Source organism: Tenrec ecaudatus, chromosome 18 (genome assembly GCF_050624435.1).
Source record: "Tenrec ecaudatus isolate mTenEca1 chromosome 18, mTenEca1.hap1, whole genome shotgun sequence".
Taxonomy (NCBI): domain Eukaryota; kingdom Metazoa; phylum Chordata; class Mammalia; order Afrosoricida; family Tenrecidae; genus Tenrec; species Tenrec ecaudatus.
This window is the reverse complement of record NC_134547.1, coordinates 16,677,459-16,699,057: the sequence shown is the minus strand read 5'-3', so window position 1 is coordinate 16,699,057 and position 21,599 is coordinate 16,677,459. Positions and strand designations below refer to the sequence as shown.

General features: G+C 56.5%; 3 protein-coding genes across 4 annotated transcripts in view; all 3 read left to right on the top strand.

Annotated features, from left to right (window-relative positions):
* The first annotated feature begins 4,947 nt into the window (after positions 1-4,947).
* On the top strand, positions 4,948-6,134 carry PRR19 (proline rich 19). The gene is made up of 2 exons (XM_075536600.1): positions 4,948-5,569; positions 5,662-6,134. Exons 1-2 carry the CDS (start codon positions 4,948-4,950, stop codon positions 6,132-6,134), a joined length of 1,095 nt encoding a protein of 364 aa, XP_075392715.1.
* A 1,927-nt stretch (positions 6,135-8,061) lies between these two features.
* Positions 8,062-17,544, top strand: TMEM145 (transmembrane protein 145). Of its 2 annotated transcripts, none has more exons than XM_075537550.1 (15): positions 8,062-8,184; positions 8,891-8,965; positions 9,050-9,127; positions 9,204-9,290; positions 9,382-9,441; positions 9,581-9,665; positions 9,771-9,842; positions 9,946-10,014; positions 10,532-10,612; positions 10,695-10,773; positions 10,903-10,996; positions 12,457-12,629; positions 13,359-13,479; positions 16,345-16,551; positions 17,464-17,544. In XM_075537550.1, exons 1-15 carry the CDS (start codon positions 8,062-8,064, stop codon positions 17,542-17,544), a joined length of 1,485 nt encoding a protein of 494 aa, XP_075393665.1. The 2 variants fall into 2 exon arrangements, with proteins under 2 accessions (XP_075393665.1, XP_075393664.1); XM_075537549.1 differs by lacking the exon at positions 17,464-17,544 and adding an exon at positions 16,991-17,233 and having other exon boundaries at positions 9,382-9,483.
* Positions 17,545-18,774: 1,230 nt separating this feature from the next.
* MEGF8 (multiple EGF like domains 8) overlaps positions 18,775-21,599 on the top strand; it is a 43,897-nt gene continuing 41,072 nt past the window's right edge. The window contains exon 1 of the mRNA XM_075537975.1: positions 18,775-19,705. Within this exon, the coding sequence (XP_075394090.1) occupies positions 19,519-19,705 (187 nt within the window). The 5' untranslated portion in view covers positions 18,775-19,518. The remainder of the gene's footprint in view (positions 19,706-21,599) is intronic.

The window sequence follows — 21,599 nt, the reverse complement described above, 5'->3', positions numbered from 1 at the left end:
GGTGCAGTGGTTACCAGATGGGTGGGAAACCACAAGGTCAGCAGTTGAAAACCATCAGCTGCTCCTCTACAAAGTTACAGAAACCCATAGGGGAAGTTCTACCCTGTCCCATAGGGTCACTGTGAGTCAGAATTGACTCTAAGCCAGTGAGTTTTTAGCTAATTGTGCTGATGCAGAATCTATACATAGACCAGGAGGCCGTATTTTGAACACAATAAAGGTATACTGTATGGTTTAAAATCAGAAAAAGGTGCGTCATGACTGTAGCCTCTTGCCGCATTTATTTATTTCATCTGCATAATGAACAAGTAATCGGAGAGACTAGACTATATGAAGAAAAATTAAAAGTACCAGGCTTGGCAGAAGACAATTTTCTTTCTTTCGTTTTTTTAGAAGACAGTTTTCACCATGCAGATGGCACAAACTTGCCTGCTGAAAGTGAAGAGGGCTTGACGTATTTACTGATGAATATCAACGCCTATAGCCTTAAGTATGGATTACATCTCCACATAGAAAAAACAAAAGTCCACACCGAGACTAATAATCAATATCATTATAAACAGAGAAAAAAATTGAAGTTGTGAAGGATTTATGTTACTTGGCTCCACAATCAATGCCTGTGGAAGCCACAGTCCAAAAATGAAATGCCATAGTGCAAAAGATTTCTTCAAAATGTTAAAAAAAAAAAAAGCGCAGATGCCATTTATAGGAAATAAGTATATCTGACTAAGCCATGGTATTTCAATCACCTCATTTGCCTGTAACAATGAATAAAGGAGACCACAGAAGGACTGATGCATTTGAATTATGAATACAAGGAGGTACCCCCCCCCAAACAACAACAACAACATAAAAAAGCTCCACTGGGCAGAACTTTTGTAGTACCCATTTTTCCTGCTAGGTGAACATCCAGCAACTCACTCTGAGTTAGTGCACCCAGTGTCATTGCTTGGGAAGGTTCTCTCTGGTCACAGTGAATTTTTTTGTAAAAGCAGTTTCCCTGGAACCTAGTTTTTTGTGATGGCCAATTTCGGCTGTGAAATTTTGTTTTTTGCTCTGCAGAAACTGTTGTGATGTTGAACACAGCTTACAAGGAATGTGCTATGGAACGACTCAAGTGTACGAGTGATTTTCTCATTCAAAGAAAGGTGAAATACAAGGTTTGAAATTGTTCTCTTGTGGACCAGGTCAGAATTCAGCACAATCATGAGTACCGGCAGGGCCATTGCTGAGAGGCGGCAGCCTGGGTGAACCATGCCAGCAAGCTTTCTGCATCCGTTGGTGTTTTCTGTGGACGAGGAGGTGGAGAAGAGTATCTTTGGTTCCACAGATGTTGACCTTCGCCGCCTAGAGGAACAGACCAACACCCTCACTCAGCTGGAGCGGGCGTACATCACCTCTGGACAGGTGCGAGTCACTGTCGTGGGACCCAGTGGTGGCTGAGAGGCATGGCCCTGTGGATCAGAAACCCTGTCATGGAACTTGAAATTCAAGTCTTCCACCTGGTCCTTCTTCCAGGCCTCCAGATTCTGCAAGAAGTCATGAGACAGGTCTTTGTTTAATGGCCAGTTTTCATGAGAAGTCATGAGACGCCCCTCACCACCCATGTTCAGGAGCCTCATTTAGAAGACCTGCTTGGGGGTGTGGGTGTCTCTCTCCTGGATTCAATGGACCTTCACGTTTGATCCTCCAAAGTCCCTTAAATGTATCTACTGGCAAAGATAAACAATAAAATAAGCAATCCCATTTTTTAAAAAATGGTGAAATGTCAACTGATGACAAACCTTGTTCTGGATGTCAGTCAACTTCCCGAATGGATGAAAATGTTCACAAAATTTGGGTACTTGTGCTTGAAGACTGATCATTGAAAAGATGGGGGGAATTATTTGGACTCTCTTGGAGCTTGGTTCAGCAAAATTTAAAGGGAGATTTGGGAATGAGAAGGATCTCTGTGAAATTTGTGCCCCGGGGTCTGACTGACCAGAAAAAGAGAGCATCGAGTGGAAACATGCCGTGCTTTGAAACAGAGGTTCTCAACCTGTGGGTCGCAACCCCTTTGCAACACGACAGTGATGAAGTAACAATGAAAATAATGTTATGGTTGGGGTTTCACCCCAACACGAGGAACTGTATGAAAGGGGCACGGCATGAGGAAGGTTGAGAACCATTACTTTGAAAGAACAGTTCTGAAGCGACCTTTTGATGAGACATGGTGCTGTTCTTACGACCCCAAAAGCAAACATCAATCAAGGCAGTGGAAGATGCCACTGTCACCTCACCCAAGGTGAGCTCTTCAAGTGAAATCAAAGATCAAGGTGACGCTCATTTGTTTTTTCAATGTGAGGGGATAGCGCATTTGGAGTTTGTTCTAGCAGGTCAGACTGTTAATCAAGCTTTCTGTTTAGAGGTTCTGAAAAGATTGTGTAACAGTGTGTGACCAAAAAAGGCCCGATCTGTGGCAGATGCGGGATTGGTTTTGCCACAACAATGCACCTGTTTTCGCAGCCCCCTCAGAGCGCCAGTTTTTGGCATAAAACAGCATGCCTCTCTGGCCACACACTCCTTCCTCACCTGACCTCGATCCGTGTGACTTCTTTTTGCTTCCTCAAATGCAGAGGGACATGAAAGGACAATGATTTTAAGACATAGAAGAGGTGAAGAAAAAAAATGAAGTGCTGTCACCCATCCAGATGAGTTTGACAAATGTTTCCAAGAATGGAATCACGGATTTGATGAACATATTAAGTGTAATAGAGAGTACTCTGAAGATGATAAAGTTGTTTTGTAAAAACATTTAATATTTTTGTATTTAAAATATTTAAATACATAGCTTTGGTGGTGGTGGGTGGGGAATTCCGGCTTTTTTGGGGTACCCCTCATATTGAAAAGTACCATGGACTGCTAGAAGAACACTCATTAAAATTGATTGTGGTGATGATTGTACAACTCTTCTTAATACGATTAAACAATTGAATCCTATGATAGTTAATTATATATTAATAAAAACCATTTTTTAAAAAAGAAAAAACAAATCTGTTGGGAGAAGTAACGTCAGAATGTGCCTGGGAAGCAAGAATGGCGGAACGTTGGCTTTGTGGCCCTTCGACAATTGATCAGGAGGGATCCGTCCTTGGAAAAGTACATCATGCTTGGGAGAAGGTCACTGAAAGAGAGCAAGAGCCTCGTTCACCAAGATCAACTGGCCCCTAACAAAAATAACACGAGGGAGGTAGTTACCAGCCCCACTTTACTAATAAGGAAACTGGGACGTAAGGTCGTTTAAAAGTTTTTCCAAGGTCACACGGTTCAATAAGAAGCTCCTGTTTGGCCACTAGACCTGCACATGGTTCAAGTTCATCTCTTCTCCGAACCCTTTGGTCTGGTTCGCCGTCTAAACCAATCACATCTCCAGGGGTGGGCGGGCCTAGTGGGCTTCACAGACAATTGGCGGACGGGAGATCCCGAAGGACAAATGAGAGACGTTTCCCAGAATGAGGCTGGGAGGGGCGGGGCTTGAAACGACGTCTCCGCGTGCCCGGGCCTCGCGCTGTCTGGCGCAGGGCTGGAAAGCTGCGCGTGCGCAGTGTTGACGCACGAGGCCCGGTGGCGTAAACTCCGGAAGAACCCTGGGCAGCGGCTGGGCGGGCAGGGGTCACCACACACAAGGAGCCATTGCGCCACCAGCCACGTGGGGCGGGCAGGGGACTAGGTTCGTTTGGGGCAAAAGAAGGAGAGGCGTGCTTCCTGAGTGGGTCTCCACCAACGGTAACCTCGCCCCCACCCAGCCCTCCTCCCTCTGCTCCTTCCTGCCCTCAACTGCCCCACCCTGCTCTGTCCCTTCCCAGACCCTGGCCGGGTGGCCCCTCAGCCCACTTCTGTCCTGCAGTTATTTATCTTTTCACCCCCCCCCCCTGCTTGTGGCTCTTCGTTCTCCTTCGATTTTCTCTACTCTTTCACAGCTCCCCTACCTCCATGTCTCCTCTGCCCCAAATTCCTTGCCAAGCCCACAAATCCCTCCCTACCTTCCTCATCCCTCCCCCGCCGTCGTTTTGTCGTATTTCCCCATGCCCCTGCTCGAAGGAACCCTTTCACGGTTCCCTGACATCTCTTTACATGATCCAGTCGCTCTCAACGGATCTCTCTACCCACAGGCTCAGTCCCTGACCCCCACGACCTTGTCCATCCTCCTCCTTAAACCGTTCTGTTACCTGGATCTCTCTTCCCTCCTCCCCTGTAGTCCTGGTGACATCATGGTTATGCATGGGGCTGTTAGCAGCAAGTTCAGTAGTTGGAAACCCTGGGCCGCTCAGTGGGAAGACGATGAGGCATTCTTCTTCCATAAAGAGTTATGGGCTAAAAAAAAAAAAAAAAAAGCCGTGGTCTGTGAAACCCATAGGGGGACTTCTACCCTGTCCTACAAGGTCACTATCAGTTGGAATCAACTTGATGGCAGTGAGAGGGAGACCCCTCAGGTGCTCTGGTGGTGAGCTGAGTTACAGCAGTTGGGCTACACACCACATGCACAGGAAGTTCAAATTGCTGTGGGCAGTTTGAGGCTCTGGGGGAGAAAGATGAGGCTTTCTGGGGCGGTCAACTACGACAGCCGGGGAAACTCTTATGGGGGTGGTTCTATTCTGCCTTGTATGGTTGCTAAAAGAGTCGTAATTGAGTCACTGCTAGTGAGTTTGGTTTTTGAGCCCTCGCTGCTAATGTTTGCCACCAGAGAACCAACCAGGGCCTGGGCCTCCCAAGTTCAACTCTAATGTCCATTCCTGCCCAGCTCTGTCCCCGCCGCTGCCATTTGCTCTCAGCCCGCTCCCTTCCTGTCGATCCTTTCAGTAGTACCTCCTCCTCACCCCACACTACCTCCTCTCCTCACCGTTCACCTTTAGATCCCTGGCTTATCTGCATGCTGCTGACACCCAGGTCTTTATCTTCCTGGAGACCATGGACCTCCGGGGGCCAGCCTCCCAGCCTTTCCAGCAGCTTGAGAAGCCTGGTCGTGTCCGTCGCCGGAAGACCAGGCGGGAGCGGAATGAGGCCCTGGTGAACAGCCGCCGACCATCCGCCCGGCAGGATCTGCCAGCTGCTAGTCGGAAGCCACTCGGAGCCCTCCGGAACCCCATGGGCCCTGCTGCCTCCAAGCTGGTGCTCATAACCCAAGGCCGGTTGAGCCGGGAGCATTGGGGCCTCTTCAACCATGAGGTGAAATCATTGGATGTGGCACGCCTGCTTAGCAACAGGGCCCTGGAGCCAGATACCCCCCCACTTCCCACCAGGCCTTCCCCAAGCCTGGACAGCACCCAAGAACTAGCCCCACAGTCCGGGGACAAGGAGAACCAGTTGCCTAGAGGCTTAGACCCAGGCTCAGCCAGTCCCCCAGAGCTCCCAACTGTGGGCCAGTTGCTTCGGGAGCTGCGGTGCCAGCTGATTCTGCCCCAGGCCTTCTCCAGGAGGAACCTAGTGCAAGAGGCCAGGGACGTCATCGTGAGTACCTTACAGACCTGCCATGGCTGTGTGCCTGACCTGGCCCTGGTGCTTCGGGGTTGCCAGTCACCACCCTTGTCAGGTGAGCCCACCTCCTGCCACCCCCACCCCCCTTCCCATTCCCCGCGTCTACTCTAGACCAGCTGTCCCCCTGCTTCTTTCCGTTTGTGCCAGGCACCAAGCTCAGAGACCCCGAGACAAACCAGATGACACCCTTCTGGATCAACAGCCCTGAGCAGGCCCCAGGAGGGAGATGGCAGAGCAGACAGCAGCGGACAGAGGGGCCTGCCTTCACCATGGCTCCCACCTTCAGCACCTCCCCTGTCCACAGGGCAAACCTGGCCCTGTCAAGGGGCCCCTGCTCACCCCCTCTGTCTTCCTTACCTTCACCGTCCAGGTTGGCCTGGGGTCCCCCAACAGCCTTTGACTTGCTGAAAAGCATCTGGCTGGTAGCCACACCACCCCCTCCCCGACCCTGGAGGATTAGCCCACCCCATCCCCTGGCTCAGCCACTGTCTCCATTACTGCCCAGAAACTTGGCCCTAGACTGGAGCCCCACCCCTCCTGCCCCACTGCCTAGCCTCTCTTGGGTGGTAGCGCAGAACAGCCCCGAGTCTTGGTCCTTCCCCCCCATGAGACTGTACTGAGAGGACTGGGCCAGGAATCCCCAACTCCCCATCACCTCAATAAAAGATGTTCTCTGTGACTCTCTGGACTTTCGATGAGTGGCTGGCAGGGGACAAAGGCTTAGAAGAAGCCGCTTTCCCCAGCTTCTGAAGCCGGTTTCCAAGGTGGAAGGGAAGGCGTGGTCACGTGCTCCTTGCCTAGGTCTCGTGGGGATGGGGTAGGGGAGGGACCTAGGGCTTCAGTTAATTTGACTCATATACACGCAGCCTGGCCCAGAAGGTACCAGTCTCTGTGTGTGTGTGTGTGTGTGTGTGTGTGTGTGTGTGTGTGCACGCAGGGCTAGCGGCTGCAGTGAGGAAACCAAAAATCCCCCACTGCCATGGAGTGGATTTGAACTGCTGACCTGTCAGCTCAGTGAGTAACCCCCTGTGCCCCAAGGGCTCCTTCCAGCGACCAGGGAGGACTTGACACAGATGCTGTGCTTTACCAGCATGGAGAAAAACTTGTTCAACCTCAAAGTCAGCAGTTCGAAACTGCCAACCGCTCCACAGGAGAAAGATGAGGCTTTCTGTGCCCATGAGGACTTAAGAGTCTCAGAAAACCCAGGAATGGTGCTATTCCGGCAGTGAGTTGAGCAGGCAGGACAGGGGAACCCACACAAGGCCGAAAGCCCTCTGCCATCCAGTCAGCTCTGACCTAGAGAGGCCCTTGGGGAGCGGGTAGGGTTTCCGGCACTGTTTCTCTACATTCGCTACAGCCTCATCCTTCTCTTGAGGTGCAAGGCTGGGAGGCGGGCAAGCAAGGGGTGTGGGGTCCCCTCCCAGGGGCTCCTGGTTGCCGAGGCCCAGGGAACTGTGTGTGCAGGAAGGAAGAGGGGGGAAACCCCACAGCCTGAAGCTGGCATGTGGATTTCTTTGCCTGGGATACATTTTACGTTTTTGAATAAGTTGCCGCGACTGTTACAAATCAGTGGGCTTTCCGGCTTCTGAGAGTAAAATTAACTCAGGCAGCAGACCTTCAATCCCACATGGTAACGAGAGGCCCATGCCAAGTGGCAGTGCCCCTTTTTCACAGAGCCCAGATGACAGTTGTGTGGGATTTTTATTTCTCACTTTTTGTTCCTGGCTTGTGCCCCCCACCCCGCCCTTTGTCTCCCCTTGTTTTGGGCAGCAGTAACTTGTGGTGGAGAGCTAATGATGGGTTCTGAGGGGTTTACACCCTGTAAAGCCTCCCTGGGGCTCCCACTGCCCAGTGGGAAATGAGAGGGTGGGGGATGAGGACACCCCCCCACCCCCGCCTCTGTTGCAGTGGAGGTTCTGGCCTGGGTGATCCCAGAGCTGAGTGACTGGGCCACCTTCAAATGGCGAGACCGCTCCTGGCCTCCTCTGAGTGTCACCTCTATTTCACAGCCGCATGGTGTCACGCTCTCCGGTGTCAGGGACAGGGAAGGACTGGGCACGCTGGCTCTGCCACCTCTGTGCTGTGTAACCCACGAACAGGGGCTCGCCCTCTCTGTGGCTGTGTCTCCACTGGCCCTCGGCCGGCAGCTCTGGGCACAGAGCAGAGTAGCTGCCCTGGGCGAGGGCTGGGTAATCCAAGAGCTATTTGGTGGCCGAACTAGGGGCAGGTGAGGACAGGGCAGCGTCTGGTTTGTGGGCATCCCTCCCCCGCCCTCCCCCGGAGCTGGTGGTCGGAGAGACACACCTGAGTGCAGTTTAGGTCGCGGGAGGACGGAGGCATGGGCGAGGCGCTGCATGGGGAGCGCTGGCACCAGGTGGGGCTGGCAGGGACTGGGAGGGGATGCCCTCTTGCAGGCCCTGACAAGGGGGCGGGGCGCGCGGCGGCCCCTTTAATCGGGGGCGCGCGGCGGCCGGCCCGCGCGCTCCCGCCGCCGTCGCGGGGCCGGAGCCAGAGCGGCGGCGCCGGGGCCGGGGCCGGAGCGGCGGAATGGAGCCCCCGCGCGCGCTCGCGCTGCGCCGCCTGCTGCTGCCGCTGCTGCTGCCGCTGCTGCTGCCGCTGCCCCCCCGCGCCCGGGCCAAGTACGTGCGGGGCAACCTCAGCTCCAAGGAGGTGAGCGCGCCGGGCCCCGGGGGACCGGCCACAGCCCGCAGAGAGGGCGCCGCCCCGCCCCCTGCCGCCCCTCGGATGGCGCCTGGGGACCCGTGGGGGGGGCGGCGGGGGGCCGGGGGGGCGATGGCGGAGGGGACCCGAGAGGTTCAGGCCAGGCTCGGGGGCTTTGGGGGGATGTGGAGGTCAGAATTGGGCGGGGGAGGCGGGGCGGGAGAGTCGGGTTTGGGAGGTGGGGGAAGCGGCGGGTGGTGCTGAAAGGGACAGCACTTTCCACTGGGCACCGCGCCCCGAGTTCTGCACTGTCCGGCTCCGGACCAGGCGGGGCCAGTTCAGTTCTGAACGTGCCCCGCGCGCGGTGGTCTCTGGGACCCCTGAGCCGGGTTGTGTGTGTGTGATAGTTGGGGGCTGGTGACCAGACGGTGAACAGGCTGGGACTGGGGCCCTCCCGGGGTTCTTCGGAACGCACCAGGGAATTGAGAGGGGGAGTTCTGTGTAGGAATGGGGAGAAAACTGCGGGGGGGTGGGTTGTGGGGAGGGAGGAAGTCTGGCAGTGGGCACCCCGGACCCAAGGTGAAGAGGTCAGTGAAGAAATTTGGAGGCGACTGGTCTCCTTGGGGTATTGGGAGCACCAGCTGTCAGGGCAGGGGAGGGAAATCAGGGGCATGGGGCCTGTGGGAGTAGCTGACTGGGCCCCTTTTTCCCCCAGGACTGGGTGTTCCTGACAAGATTTTGCTTCCTCTCGGATTATGGCCGACTGGACTTTCGTTTCCGATACCCAGAGGTGGGTCTAGCTGTGCCCTTGGTCTCTCGAGGCTAAGGCCACCCCGCTCTGACTCCCCCATCCTTGAAACCTCTTGGTCCACAGGCGAAGTGCTGTCAGAACATCCTTCTCTATTTCGATGACCCATCCCAGTGGCCAGCAGTGTACAAGGCAGGGGACAAGGTGAGGCCTGTGAGGAGGGGAATGGGGGCCGGAAGTCATGGCTGGCCAGCAGATAACCCTGTCCCTGCGTCCTCAGGACTGCCTGGCCAAGGAGTCAGTGATCAGGCCAGAGAACAACCAAGTTATCAACCTCACCACCCAGTATGCCTGGTCGGGCTGTCAGGTGCGCGCCCAGGCTGGGACAGGAGCAGGGGCAGGTGCTGAAGTTTGGAGGCCCGGGAGGGGGGCGAGGATGGGCTCTTGTTCCTCCCCAGGTGGTATCTGAGGAGGGAACCCGCTACCTGAGCTGCTCCAGCGGCCGCAGCTTCCGCTCAGTCCGTGAGAGGTGGTGGTACATTGCTCTCAGCAAGTGTGGGGTAAGAGGCCTGTGGCCACCTGGTTCTTCTCCTCCTGACCCCCCCCCCCACCTGCCCAAGGTCTCCTGATGCCTTCACCTCCCTCCCCACCCCCCAGGGAGATGGGTTGCAGCTTGAGTATGAGATGGTCCTCACCAACGGCAAGTCCTTCTGGACGCGGCACTTCTCAGCCGATGAGTTTGGTGAGCACGTGGGGGCCCCAGGCGCTCCCGTCTCCGTGGGGGGCCCAGCGCTGCGTGCCTGAGGACAGCCACCTGAACAATCATCTTCTCCCACTGCCTTGGCAGGGATTCTGGAGACTGACGTGACTTTCCTCCTCATCTTCATCCTCATCTTCTTCCTTTCCTGTTACTTTGGCTGTGAGTTCAGCAGGGGGAGGGGCTTAAGAGACAGGGGAGGGGAGTGACAGGCTGCTCTCCCTCCCAATCCAGGGACCCCCCCTCTCCTCCCCCTTCTCCTCAGATTTGCTGAAAGGTCGCCAGTTACTCCACACGACTTATAAAATGTTCATGGCAGCGGCGGGAGTGGAGGGTGAGCTTTTTTTAAAAATATCATTTTATTGGGGGCTCATACAACTCTTTATCACAATCCAAACATACACCAATTGTATAAAGCACATTTGTACATTCGTTACCCTTTATCATTCTCAAAACATTTGCTCTCCACGTAAGCCCCTGGCATCAGCTACTCATTTTCTCCCTCCCCCCTCCTCCCTTCCCTCATGAACCCTTGATAATTTATAAATTATTATTTTGTCATATCATACACTGTCCGACGTCTCCCTTCAAGAGGGTAAGCTTTAGAGCGGCCTGCCTTGTGGTCCTGTGGGAGGAAAGGACTTGTGTCCTGAGGGAGGAGAGACAGGGGCCTTGAACTCTCTCCTGGGAGGAGGCGCTAGGGCCCTGGACTCCGGGGTCTGAGAGTCTCCTAGGTCTGGAGGTCTGATGGGGACAGAGGAAGGCATCTGGCCACACAGGGCTAGGGAACAGCAGTGCTGTCCCCAACGCTGGCTTCTGCGCTTTCTCTCCTTTGCCCATACGCCCTGTAGTCCTGAGCCTCCTGTTTTTCTGCATCTACTGGGGCCAGTATGCCACCAATGGCATTGGCAACGAGAGTCTGAAGATCTTGGGTGAGGAGGCAGCAGGGCCTGGGACGGCTGGAGCCTCTGCTGGGGGCCACTCTCTGAGCCACGGTCTCCTCCCTTCTCCCAGCCAAGCTGCTCTTCTCCTCCAGCTTCCTCATCTTCCTGCTGATGCTCATCCTCCTGGGGAAGGGATTCACGGTGACACGGTGCCCGGGCTGGAGGGGCAGGGGGTGTATCCGGGGTGGCTGGGCTGGGGAGGTGTGGGCCTGGGAGTGTGGGGCCCCTACTCCCTGACAGCCCCCACCCCGCTGTCTCCCCTCATGGCCTGCTGCCAGGGGCCGAATCAGCCACTCGGGCTCGGTGAAGCTGTCTGTCTACATGACCCTGTACACCCTCACGCATGTGGTGCTGCTCATCTACGAGGCTGAAGTGAGTCCCACCCACGCCTAGCCCCCCCCCTGCTGTAGCCCTTGAAGTTTTGGGCCCCCACCCCCCCCTCTCTCCACGGGCCAGGCTAGCCCTTTCCCACAAGGCACTGCTCTGTCTCTGCAGTTTGTCGCCTTCCCATCTGTCTAAGTGTGTGCCTCTCGTCACCCCCTCGGAGGAGCTCTCTTCCCCTCCTTCTGTCTCTCGCTGTCTGTCACAGTCCTGCGTGCACTGCCACCGCTCGGAGCTCAGGAGTCACGCAGACCTGGACTCTGTTCGGTTTCTCCCCCTCCCTGTCCTTACCCGCAGCCTGGGCCCCCTTCTGCAGAAGGAGGGTCAGGTCTTCAATCCCCTGTCAGCCTTTGGCTAAGGAGGCTGCCTCTTAGCCGGTTTCCTCTTCGGTGACATGCTTGGAGAGTTGGCGTTAGTGCCCGCAGCTTACCCTCAATAGGTGTTTATTCCGAATGGGCACATAGGCTAAGGAGCCCTGGTGGCACAGTTAGTTAAGTACCTGACAGGTCAGTGGTTTCAACCCACGAGCCACAGGAGAGCAGTGTGACAGTTGGCCTCCTGAAAGATTGCAGCCCTGGAAAAGCCTCTGGTTCAACTCGGTCCTGGAGGGCTGCTTGGAGTCAGAATGCACTCAGTGGGAGTGGGTGGGCTGCCCGACGGGGTTCTCTAGAGAAGCACAGCCAGGGGAAGCGTACTTGGGAAGCTTCTATCAAGAAAGTGGCCCACACAGGTGTAGCAGGGGGCAAGTCTGTGTCCCGGCAGGTGGAGTCCACGGGTTAGATGTCAAGCAGGAACTACAGATAGGCAGGAAGACAGCAGGCTGGTGGCTGCAGAGGCGACTGAATCCAAGGTCTGCAGGTCAGGCTTGTAGCGGATGGAGTGAGTAAATCCAGTGACTTCCAGATGGCAACCTGCTGATGACTCTCAGGATCGGCTGGCAATATGGCAGGCAGTTGGCCTAGGTCCAAAGAACCAGAGGCCGATGATCCAGGCGCAAGATCTACACCTAGCAAAAAACTCACAGCTTATTCCACAACACACACACACACACACACACACACACACACCTCCCCAAGAAAATTTCCTTTCAAGTCATAGGACCAGGTCTGTGAGTAGAGCAAGGGTGTTGCATGCCCCCTAAACTTACAACTGATTGGTTGTTCACGGCAGCTCCCATGTGGGAAGTGGTCACATTGTTAGATCACATCCGGGGGACTACTCGGTGTTCATTGACAAAGCGCTGACACACAACTTTAGCTGTCACAGGTGGACCCAGGAAGCGCGCGCATTCTCTTTCCGTCTTTCTCACCTGCCTTCCACACCTCTCTCCTTCCATCTCCATCCCTAGCCCTCGCTGGACCCAGTGGCGCTGCTTCCTGGGTGTCCCAGGGGAGGGAACCAGGACAGGGTGGGAGGCCAGGACTGTGACGAGCCCTCTCCCTCGGGATCAGTTCTTCGACCCAGGTCAGGTATTGTACACCTATGAGTCGCCAGCAGGCTATGGGCTCATCGGGCTTCAGGTGGCGGCCTACGTGTGGTTCTGCTACGCCGTGCTGGTCTCCCTACGCCACTTCCCGGAGAAACAGCCCTTCTACGTGCCATTCTTTGCTGCCTACACCCTCTGGTGAGAAAATAGGGAGAGCCCCCAACCTGTTCCTACCTCCCTTTCCCCCTGCCCAGAGGGGGCTGTCTCCCCCTGAGACCTTCCTCAACAAGCCAGCCAACCTGTGGCCATGGCCAGAATCTGGCTCTTACTCACATTGTGACCTGGGAAAAATGGCTTGCCTTCTCTGTGCCTCCGTTTTACTCCTTGTGAAGTGGCATTGTCGATCGTCTCGACTGCAGAAGGTTCCCTTGAGCATGCATGGGGCGCTGAGGAGAGCTCAGTGTCTGGACCTAGCAAGTGATCAATAAACGCCTGTTGTAATCATGATGGTGTGTCCCAAGGCAGCAGTGGAGTCCTGGAGTCTCGGCTTGGCTAAAGTTCCTCAGGCGAGCCCACTGCTTTCTCTGCCTCACTGACCCAGCCCATTTATTGGGGTTGGAGACCGTACCTGCGCCATAAGGTCACTGTGAGAACGATATTTGTTGCGTGTAGAAAAATAGTCAGAAGCAGGGATGTGGGGGTGGGGGTGCTGGGTAACCCAAGTTCAACCCTGTGTTTGCCTCCTGCCCCCAGAATTGCCTAGGCTAGTGGGATTCCTGCCTCCCCATGACCTCTGGCTGCTGAAGGTCATACTGACTCCCCTGGACCCACCTGGAGTGTGTGGGCACCCGCCCACTGCACACCTGCATGACGGGAGGTGGGTGGAGGTGTAAGGCCGATGTCGCTATGGACCTACTGCCCCTGCAGGTTCTTTGCTGTTCCGGTCATGGCCCTGATCGCCAACTTTGGGATCCCCAAGTGGGCCCGGGAGAAGATCGTCAATGGCATACAGCTAGGAATCCACTTGTATGCCCACGGTGTATTCCTGGTGAGGATGGCCCTCTGGTCGGGGTGGGCAACCCCTGGGTGGGGGCTGGGGGGGGCAGGCGAATGTCTCCTCCCGATCTCCCTGCACCTTCTAGTCTGAGCTCTTGATCCAGTTCTGCGGGGTCCCTGCTGAATGTCACTCTGTCCCCCAGAACCCGCTCTCTCCTATTCTTCTCTCCCTGACCTGCACCCCACTGCTTCTCCACGGGCCCGCCCTTTGTCCCTCTCACCCCCATTCTTCTCCCTGCATCCACAGACCACCATGGTTCCCTTTACATCCCCACTGCTTTCTCCAAATCCCTTGGTTCTTTCCTCCTTTCTCCCTCTCCCCATCCCGCCCCACCCCTGCCATCTCTGCCATCCCCATCACAGGCCATGGTTCAGGAAGAAGCAGCTGGCATTGGACATACTGGGGCCAACAAGCCCACTGCTGGGGTTCGAGAAGGCCTATATCGGAATGGTGTTGTGTGGGTGCCAGCACCCACTGTCTTGATTCCAGCCCCCAGGTCACTGGATTTTCCTGGACGACAGTTCTTGCATTCATTCATTCTCATTCATCAACCACTTCCTGGAACGGACTCATATTTGCTCCTGACCCCTTGTTTAATGTTCAGAATAGTTCTAGGATAAGACAGAAAATAGTCGTTGGACACAACTGGACATGGAAGGGAAGCTAAGGCCTAGATAGGGGAGGTGACCTGCCCGGACTCCGTGGCCTATAGTGGCAGTCTGCCATTTGAGCCCCACCCTCAACAGCATCCCAGAAGGTCTTGCCCAAGAGAACAACAGACCGGGAAGCAGGCCCCACTGAGGGCCCCAGCTCCTACCCCTGGGGATCTGCAAGGTGCTCTGTGTTGGGCATGTATCTGGCTACCGAGGGTGGGGGTCAGGTCCCCCTTGTCCACCATTTGATTCTGATTCAGTGCAGGTCCCCCTGTCTTCCCTGGGGTGGCCCATCTCGCAGCTCCGCAGGAAGGCAGAAAGGGACAGAGAGAGGATGAACACCAAGAACCCACGCGGTCTGTGCCAGGGCGCTGTACCAGCGGTGTTCATTTCCACCCCTTCTTTATCTTGGCAGGGAGGCCCTACGGTCCCTTTTCCCCAGCGAGGCTGCGGGAGTTTAATCACCGTGCCCTAGATCTGGCCATGGAGCCGGGAGGTGTGGGGTGCAGGCTCAGAATGCCAAGTGTCCTTTCTGCTATATTTCACCTTCAGCCGGTGGCCTTCTGAACAATGCTTGTGTGAGCCAGGCACAAGCCCGCCTCCAGTGCCCCACAGTTGATGGGACACGTGTCCCTGTTCATCAGTTCAGCATAGCCTCACCAGGCTTTTTGGGGGGGCAGTGATGGAGTCACATTCAGACCTTGCCCTCCTGGCCTCCCAGGTGGATCCAGGACACACCCTCCATTGAACCGATCCTTAGTGCAGTGCAGTGGGTTCAGCGCCGAGCAGCTCACCACCAAGCTGGCCGTTCAAACTTGCTAGCCACTCTGTGGGAGACAGATGAGGCCGTCTGCTCTTGTAAAGATCTAGTCTCAGCAGCCCTCGGGAGCCGTTCCACTCGGTCCTGTGAGGGGAATTGACGCTATCAGGCACTGTCCTAGAAGGTACTGGGGATTCAGAAAGGCACAGGGAAGTCACAATTCTACCCCCACAGGGTTGACACTTGAGCGTCATGCCAGGCATCCAGCAAACAGTCTGTTTATGGAGCTGGTCTTTAATCTGTGCTGACAAAGTACAGTAGCTGCTCAAACTGTGGGGCTACTGAGCACAATAAATGTGGCTGGTGGTGTGACTGAGAACTGGGAACTGAAATTTTATTTTGATTTACATAGCCACATGTGGTTAGTGGTAGCATACTGGACAGCCACAGCTGGGGACACTGGTTTCACCACTCGGGCGAGCACCCAGAGCCTCCGGGGCATCTGGTGGAAGCAGCACAGCCTCATCGGGGCTGCGACGGGGGTTGGGTCAGAAGCCCAGGGCAGGTCCCCATTCCTAAGGACCCTGTGTCCAACAGACGGGAGAGTGTTTTCCTCCCTTTTTGCTGACCCTCTACCAAGCATGACGCCTGTTTCCAGGGGTTAGTCTCTCCTGAAACCAGCCACGGCACATGCAGAGCCCAAACCCAAACCCACCTCACTGCCATGGAGTCTGTGATGACTCATAAGGACCCTGTAGAGCTTCCCTTTGGGGTTTCCAAGACTTATTTAAAAATCATTTTATTGAGGCTCATACAACTCTTATTACAATCCATCCAGACATCCATCGTGTCAAGCACATTTGTACATTCCTTGCCCTCATCATTCTCAAAACATTTGTTCTCCACCTTTTGGCATCAGCTCCTCCTTTGCCCCCTCCTTCCCCCCTCCCTCATGAACCCTTGATAATTTATAAATTATATATTTTGTCATGTCTTACACTGTCTGACATCTCCCTTCACCCACTTTTCTGTTGTCCGTCCTCCAGGGAGGAGGTCACATGTAGAGCCTTGTAATCGGTTCCCCCTTTGCACCCCACCTTCCCTCCACTTCAAGACTTTACAGGGAGTAGAAAGCCTGTCCTCTGCTGACCTTGCGGTTTGCCCAATGTGTAACCATTCGCCACTAGAGCTCCCACTGGCAAGGCCAAGCTCCCTCGCTGCCATGGATTGGATGCTCACAGGGGCCTTATAGGACAGGGTGGACTGCCCCTGTGGGTTTCCGAGGCAAAGTTTACAGGAGTAGAAAGCCTCGTTTCTTCCACCTCATTCAGTCCGATTGTAGGGAAGGGAATGGGGGAGAAGCCCTTTAGGACTCCCCGTTTACGAGGGCAGCCTGGGGCCTGCGTGGTGTTTCTGCAAGCCGCACCTGCCCTCTCGCCGCAGATCATGACCCGCCCATCGGCGGCCAACAAGAACTTCCCCTACCACGTGCGCACGTCGCAGATCGCGTCGGCCAGTGCCCCGGGCCCCGGAGGGAGCCAGGCCGGGGCCAAGGCCTTCCCGCAGCACGTCTACGGCAACGTGACCTTCATCAGCGACTCGGTGCCCAACTTCACGGAGCTCTTCTCCATCCCCCCGCCCGCCGCCTCCGTAAGCCCCGCGCCCCCGCCGGCGCCCGAGGAGCTGCTGGCGCCGCCCCTGGAGTATTTGACCCCGCTCCCGGCCCCGCCGCCGCCCCCCGCCTTTCGCACGCCCCGCGCCCCCACGCCGCGCCGCGCCCGCCTCCCAGCGCCCGCGCCCACCCTGCCCGACTGGGTCTTGGCGATGTTGCGCACGCCCCCGCCGACGCCGCGCGCCGTGCCCCCGCCGCCCGCCTTCCGCGGCTCCCCGCGGTCCCCCCGGCCGACGCCCGAGTTCGCGCGGCGCGCCCCGACGCCACCCCTGGAGTACCTGGCCCCGCTGCCCAGGCGCCCCGCCGCGCCCGCCCGCACCTGGGGAGGGGGGTCCTTGGGGGAGGGGGACGGGCCTTCGGGGCCACACCTGCCCCCGAGGGTCCCGGGCGACCTCTTACCCTGACCCCCCCTCCCAGGCCGGGAAGCAGGTGGAGGAGACGGCGGTGGCGGCGGCCCCGAGGGGCCGCGTGGTGACCACGGCCGAGCCGGGCGCGGCCTCCCCGCCCTCTCCCGCCGGGCTCCCTAAATCGGTGGACCGGGGCTGGGATGGCCCCACGGCGCCCTACCAGCCGCTCGTGCCGCAGACGGCGGTGCCGCACACCGGCTTCACCGAATACTTCAGCATGCACACGGCCGGGGGCACCGCTCCCCCGGTCTGACCGCCCTTGTCCCCCCCCCCACTGACCCCACCCCCGTGGGTCGCGCGCTGGGGCCCGGACCCCCACCCCCCGCACTATCCCAGCCCCAGGCTCGGCATCTCACCCACCCCGGCCCCACCCAGCCCCCCTGCTCGCCCAGGTGAGGGTGCGCTGCGTCCCGGTCCCGCCCCCTCCCCTCCTCGCGTGCCAAACGGTCCCGCGGGAGCCGCTCTCCCCGTCCCCTCCCTCAGCCCCCGCCTCAAGCGGCGCCGGATTCTGGGCTTCCGCTGTTCCGTGACCTCCGGCCCCCCGCCCCCCTCCGAGACCTCTGACCCCACCGGACCCCGGGGACCCTCGCGACGACCGAGACCGACCGCCGGGACCCTGCCCAAGACTCTCCAGGACTCCGCGACCTGGGACAGAGATTGCGAAGCTGATGTCTGCTCTGACAACCCTCCCGGACCCTCTGTGACCTTGGACCCAGTTCTGCCTCCCCCACCTTCGCTCCATCTCAGGGGAGCCTGCCCTCAGGCCGGGGCAGAAAGACTTCCCCCCACCCCTTTGCCAAAATAAAAAGGATTCGTTGAGTTTGTACCTATCAGACTGCCTCTTTCACATCTTGACGGTGCTCAGAGGCGAGGCTGAGCCAGAATCTGTTCCAGGCTCTGGTCTTGAGCAACCCCAGGTGAACCCAAACCCAACCCCTTGCCCTTGAAGTTGATAGAGATTCACAGGGATTCTAAAGGACAAGGTAATATTGCTTCATCGTCCTCTTGGCAAAGTGACCGGTTGCTTGAGCCGCTGACCTTTTGGTTAGCAACTGCGCGCTTAACTGCCGAGCCACCAGGGTTTCTGGAACCCAGACGAAACCCTCCCAAAACACAAACTCCCTGCACGGAGTCGATGCGGACTCAGGACTCACAGTGACAGAGCGGGACAGCGCCCTTGTGTTTCCTGGGCTGTAACTCTCTACCGCACTGGGAAGTCTGAGCTTTCTCCTGCAACTGGGAAAAGGACCTACACAACCTGACTTCGGTATTGCCCCGGAGTCTGGGAACAACGAAGAGACACATCATCCTGAGGAGCCTTCTGCTTCATCTATTTTTACCTCCCTTCTCCAGAGGAGTCCTGGTAGTGTATTGGGTTAAGCGATGGGCTGCTAAGTGCAGGGTGAGCGGTTCAGGCCCCTCACCTGCCCCAGGAGAGCAGGAGGAGGCTTTCTGTGCTCTAGTAAAGATTGACTCCCTCAGAAACCCTGCCCTAAGGGCTCTCGCTTTGTGTCAGAATCGACTCGATGGCAGTGAGTTTGGAAGTTTGGTTTTGAGGTTCCCTTCCCCGCTCCCATCAGAGACATAGAGGGCCCTTCAGCAGCGCAGGATCCCGGAGTTTAGGTTACAATTTTGACTCTGCGCATGTATCCGATTGCCCCGGTTCTCAGGCCAAGGAGGTCCCTGCTGCGCATGCGGCTTGAAACAAGTGGGCGGGGCAGTTTCCGGAAGTCTCCTTTTGCAGAAAGGCGGGGTGGGGCGCTCCGCAGTCCTCCCAGGGCCGCTCTGGCCTGCCACCCCCAGTGACTTCTCGCCTGCTCCCCAGCGGCCCTCGCACCGCGGCCGCTGGGTCCCAGCTCCCTCACCATCCCAGCGGGTTCTTTTCGGGGCCGCTCTGGCATGAGCGCCCCTTCATCTCTCTGATCCGGCCCATCCGGCTCCGGGAGGGAGGCGCGGGTGGGTGAGCGAACAAGTGCGTCTATGGGGCCCCGGACCCGAGCCCCTGAAGACGGGCTCCGCCCCCGGCACCCACTCGCGCCCCGCCCCCGGCTGGAGGGGCCTGTCCCGGACCGCCCGGGCCTGGCGGGTTTGGGCCCCGCACGGCCTCCCCGGCCCGGTGGGTGTGTGGAGACCCCCTCCCGGGCTGTAAAGAGCTATACCTTTGGGGGGGCAAACCTATCCATAAGGGCCCGGCCTTTAGCTGCTGGGACTTGCTTATGGGGCTCTGCCCGTCTACAGGTCCCCTGTGTATAGGGAACTCTCTTGGTCCCTAGGGGCCAGCCCCGATCAGGCCAGCCCCATTTGCCGGGTACCCCTAGGCTTCTTAAAGAGGTTCTGTCAGAGCCCCACAGAAGCCAGACCTTAAGCAGGGACTGCGTCCTGTGGACCGTCCCCTCCCGTCCCCGTCCCTCCCCCATCTACAAGGACGCGCTCCCTCCCTCCAAAGAGGTCGCATTTGCAGGGGCTCACCCCAGTTAGGGACCCCTCTCTGGGTTATTGAACCCACCCTGACCCTAAGGGTTGGTGCCGAAGGCAGCCATGACCCTGGACCTAGCTCCGGCAGGGGTGTTGGCCCTAGTCTTGGCCATTCTGGGGCCGCCCTTTCCCGGGGCCAAGGCAGGGGACTGCAAAGGACAGCGCCAGGTGCTGCGGGAGGCGCCAGGCTTCGTGACGGACGGCGCGGGCAACTACAGCGTCAATGGCAACTGCGAGTGGCTCATCGAGGGTGAGTGGGGCTCCTGGGGCACGCATTCGTTTGCCAGTTCATTCATTCGTTCACGCACGCATTCATGCGCTCATCACTCTGAGAAGGGGGTTTGCGGGCGAGAAGGTTTGCTCTAAAAGGTTGTACACAGGGTTATAGCCAACCCCAAGCCCTGGAAGGTCTCGAGGATGGTGGGGAGACAGACCCTGGCTCAGACAGACACTAATGATTCTTGCCAACACCCACAGACAGGGGTGTTGGGAATGATTGCCAGAACTCAGACCTGAGTCCAACTGGCTTTGAACTTGGACTCTAGTGCTTATTACCACTTTGGCTTTGGGCAAGTAGCTTTTTTTTTCTTGAGTATTCTGCCCCCGCCCCCTAGGGGATAATTATATGTATCTCATCAGGTTGTTGGATAAGATGAGACCGAGTTTTTTAACTTTTATTGTTTTTTATCATATTAATTTTTTAAAAAGTCAAATTATATTTTGTATTCATCTTTTAATGTCTAACTTATGGTTTTATGTATTTTTAATGTTTGAGTTTGTCTCATACTTTAAAATATTTTTATTGAGGGTCCTATATCTTGTATCACAATCCATACATTCCTCCAGTGGGTCAAGCACATTTGTACATATGCCACCATCATCATTTTCAAAATATTCTCTTCCCACTTGAGTCCCTGATATCTGCTCCCCATTTCTTCCACTTCCCCCACGGCCCACCCTCCCTCACAAACCCTTGATAAGTTATAGATTATTTTTTCCATATCTTACATTGTCCTCCGTCGCCCCTCACTCACTTCTCTGTTATTCATACCCCTGGGAGGGGGTTCTAGGTTGATCTTTGTGATCGGTTCCCCCTTTCTACCCCCACTCTCCCTTAATCCTCCTGGTACCTCTACTCTTCCTGTTGGCCCTGAGGGGTTTATCTACCCTGGCCTCCCTGCGTTGCCGGCTCCCATCTGTAGCAGTATGCATGCCCTGAGACCAAGTATTTTCACCTGCCTGCCATGGAGTGTGTTGTGATGGTTGCTCCCTGCCGTTGAGTCCCGTTCAACCCATAGCAACCATGTGTACAACAGAAAGAAACCCTGCCCAGCCCGAGCCAATGTCACCATCATGACTATGCGTGGGCTTTAGGTTACAGCCACTGTGTCTTTTGAGTGCTGCCCAACCTAAGGGTCTCATCTTGCGGTGACAGCGGCGGCCGAGCTGTATCAGACAATGTTCCGCTGCTCTCCTTAAGGTTTGTGATGGACCGTGGGGTTTTTTTTTCAGGACCTTCCCCCAAGACTGCCTTAGCCTGTGAGCTCCAGGGAAACTTGGCCACCCTGGGTGACGCAGCAGGTATTTGAGATAGCAGTGATGTCGCTTCCAGCCTCCCGGCCACACACAGGCCACCACAGGAAGACAAACTGGCAAATTAAGGGGTGGGATGCCTAGGCAGTGCTCAATAGATGGGCAAGGGATAGTTACTGTTGTCATTTGCGAAATGTTGAGGCGAACATACCTTTTTAAGACATGGATCTGCCACCTGCCACTCACAGCCTCGGCCTTCCCCGAGGCTCTCGGGTTGGGGTCCAGTGGGGAAAAGCAGATACACAGAGTCGGCCCTTGATAGAATGGGAGAGCTGCCTGGAGCGAATTCTCCCCCTTCTCCTCCTTCCCCTTCTGCTTATTAAAGCCAGACAGATGAACTGAAAGACGCCACCCTGAGAGGCTCTACACGGAGAATCCAGCCTGTCCTGAGGTCACCGCTTAGTAAAATTGCAGAGTGGCCACAGAATAAATGACATTAACTGTTAAGATCGGCTCCCTGCTTTAGAAACCATTGGTATCAAACCAACAGTTCAGCGGTGATCGAGAAGCAAAGATGCAGAGACCAGAGGGCTGGTAAACTAGAATACTAG

Bases quoted from the DNA above. Each gene is read 5' to 3' on its own strand.
- PRR19 (XM_075536600.1), top strand. From the start codon at position 4,948: ATGGACCTCCGGGGGCCAGCCTCCCAGCCTTTCCAGCAGCTTGAGAAG. The intron at 5,570-5,661 runs GTGAGCCCACCT...CGTTTGTGCCAG, and splicing joins CCAGTCACCACCCTTGTCAG to GCACCAAGCTCAGAGACCCC.
- TMEM145 (XM_075537549.1), top strand. From the start codon at position 8,062: ATGGAGCCCCCGCGCGCGCTCGCGCTGCGCCGCCTGCTGCTGCCGCTG. The intron at 10,015-10,531 runs GTGAGCTTTTTT...TACGCCCTGTAG, and splicing joins GGCAGCGGCGGGAGTGGAGG to TCCTGAGCCTCCTGTTTTTC. The intron at 12,630-13,358 runs GTGAGAAAATAG...CTGCCCCTGCAG, and splicing joins TTTGCTGCCTACACCCTCTG to GTTCTTTGCTGTTCCGGTCA.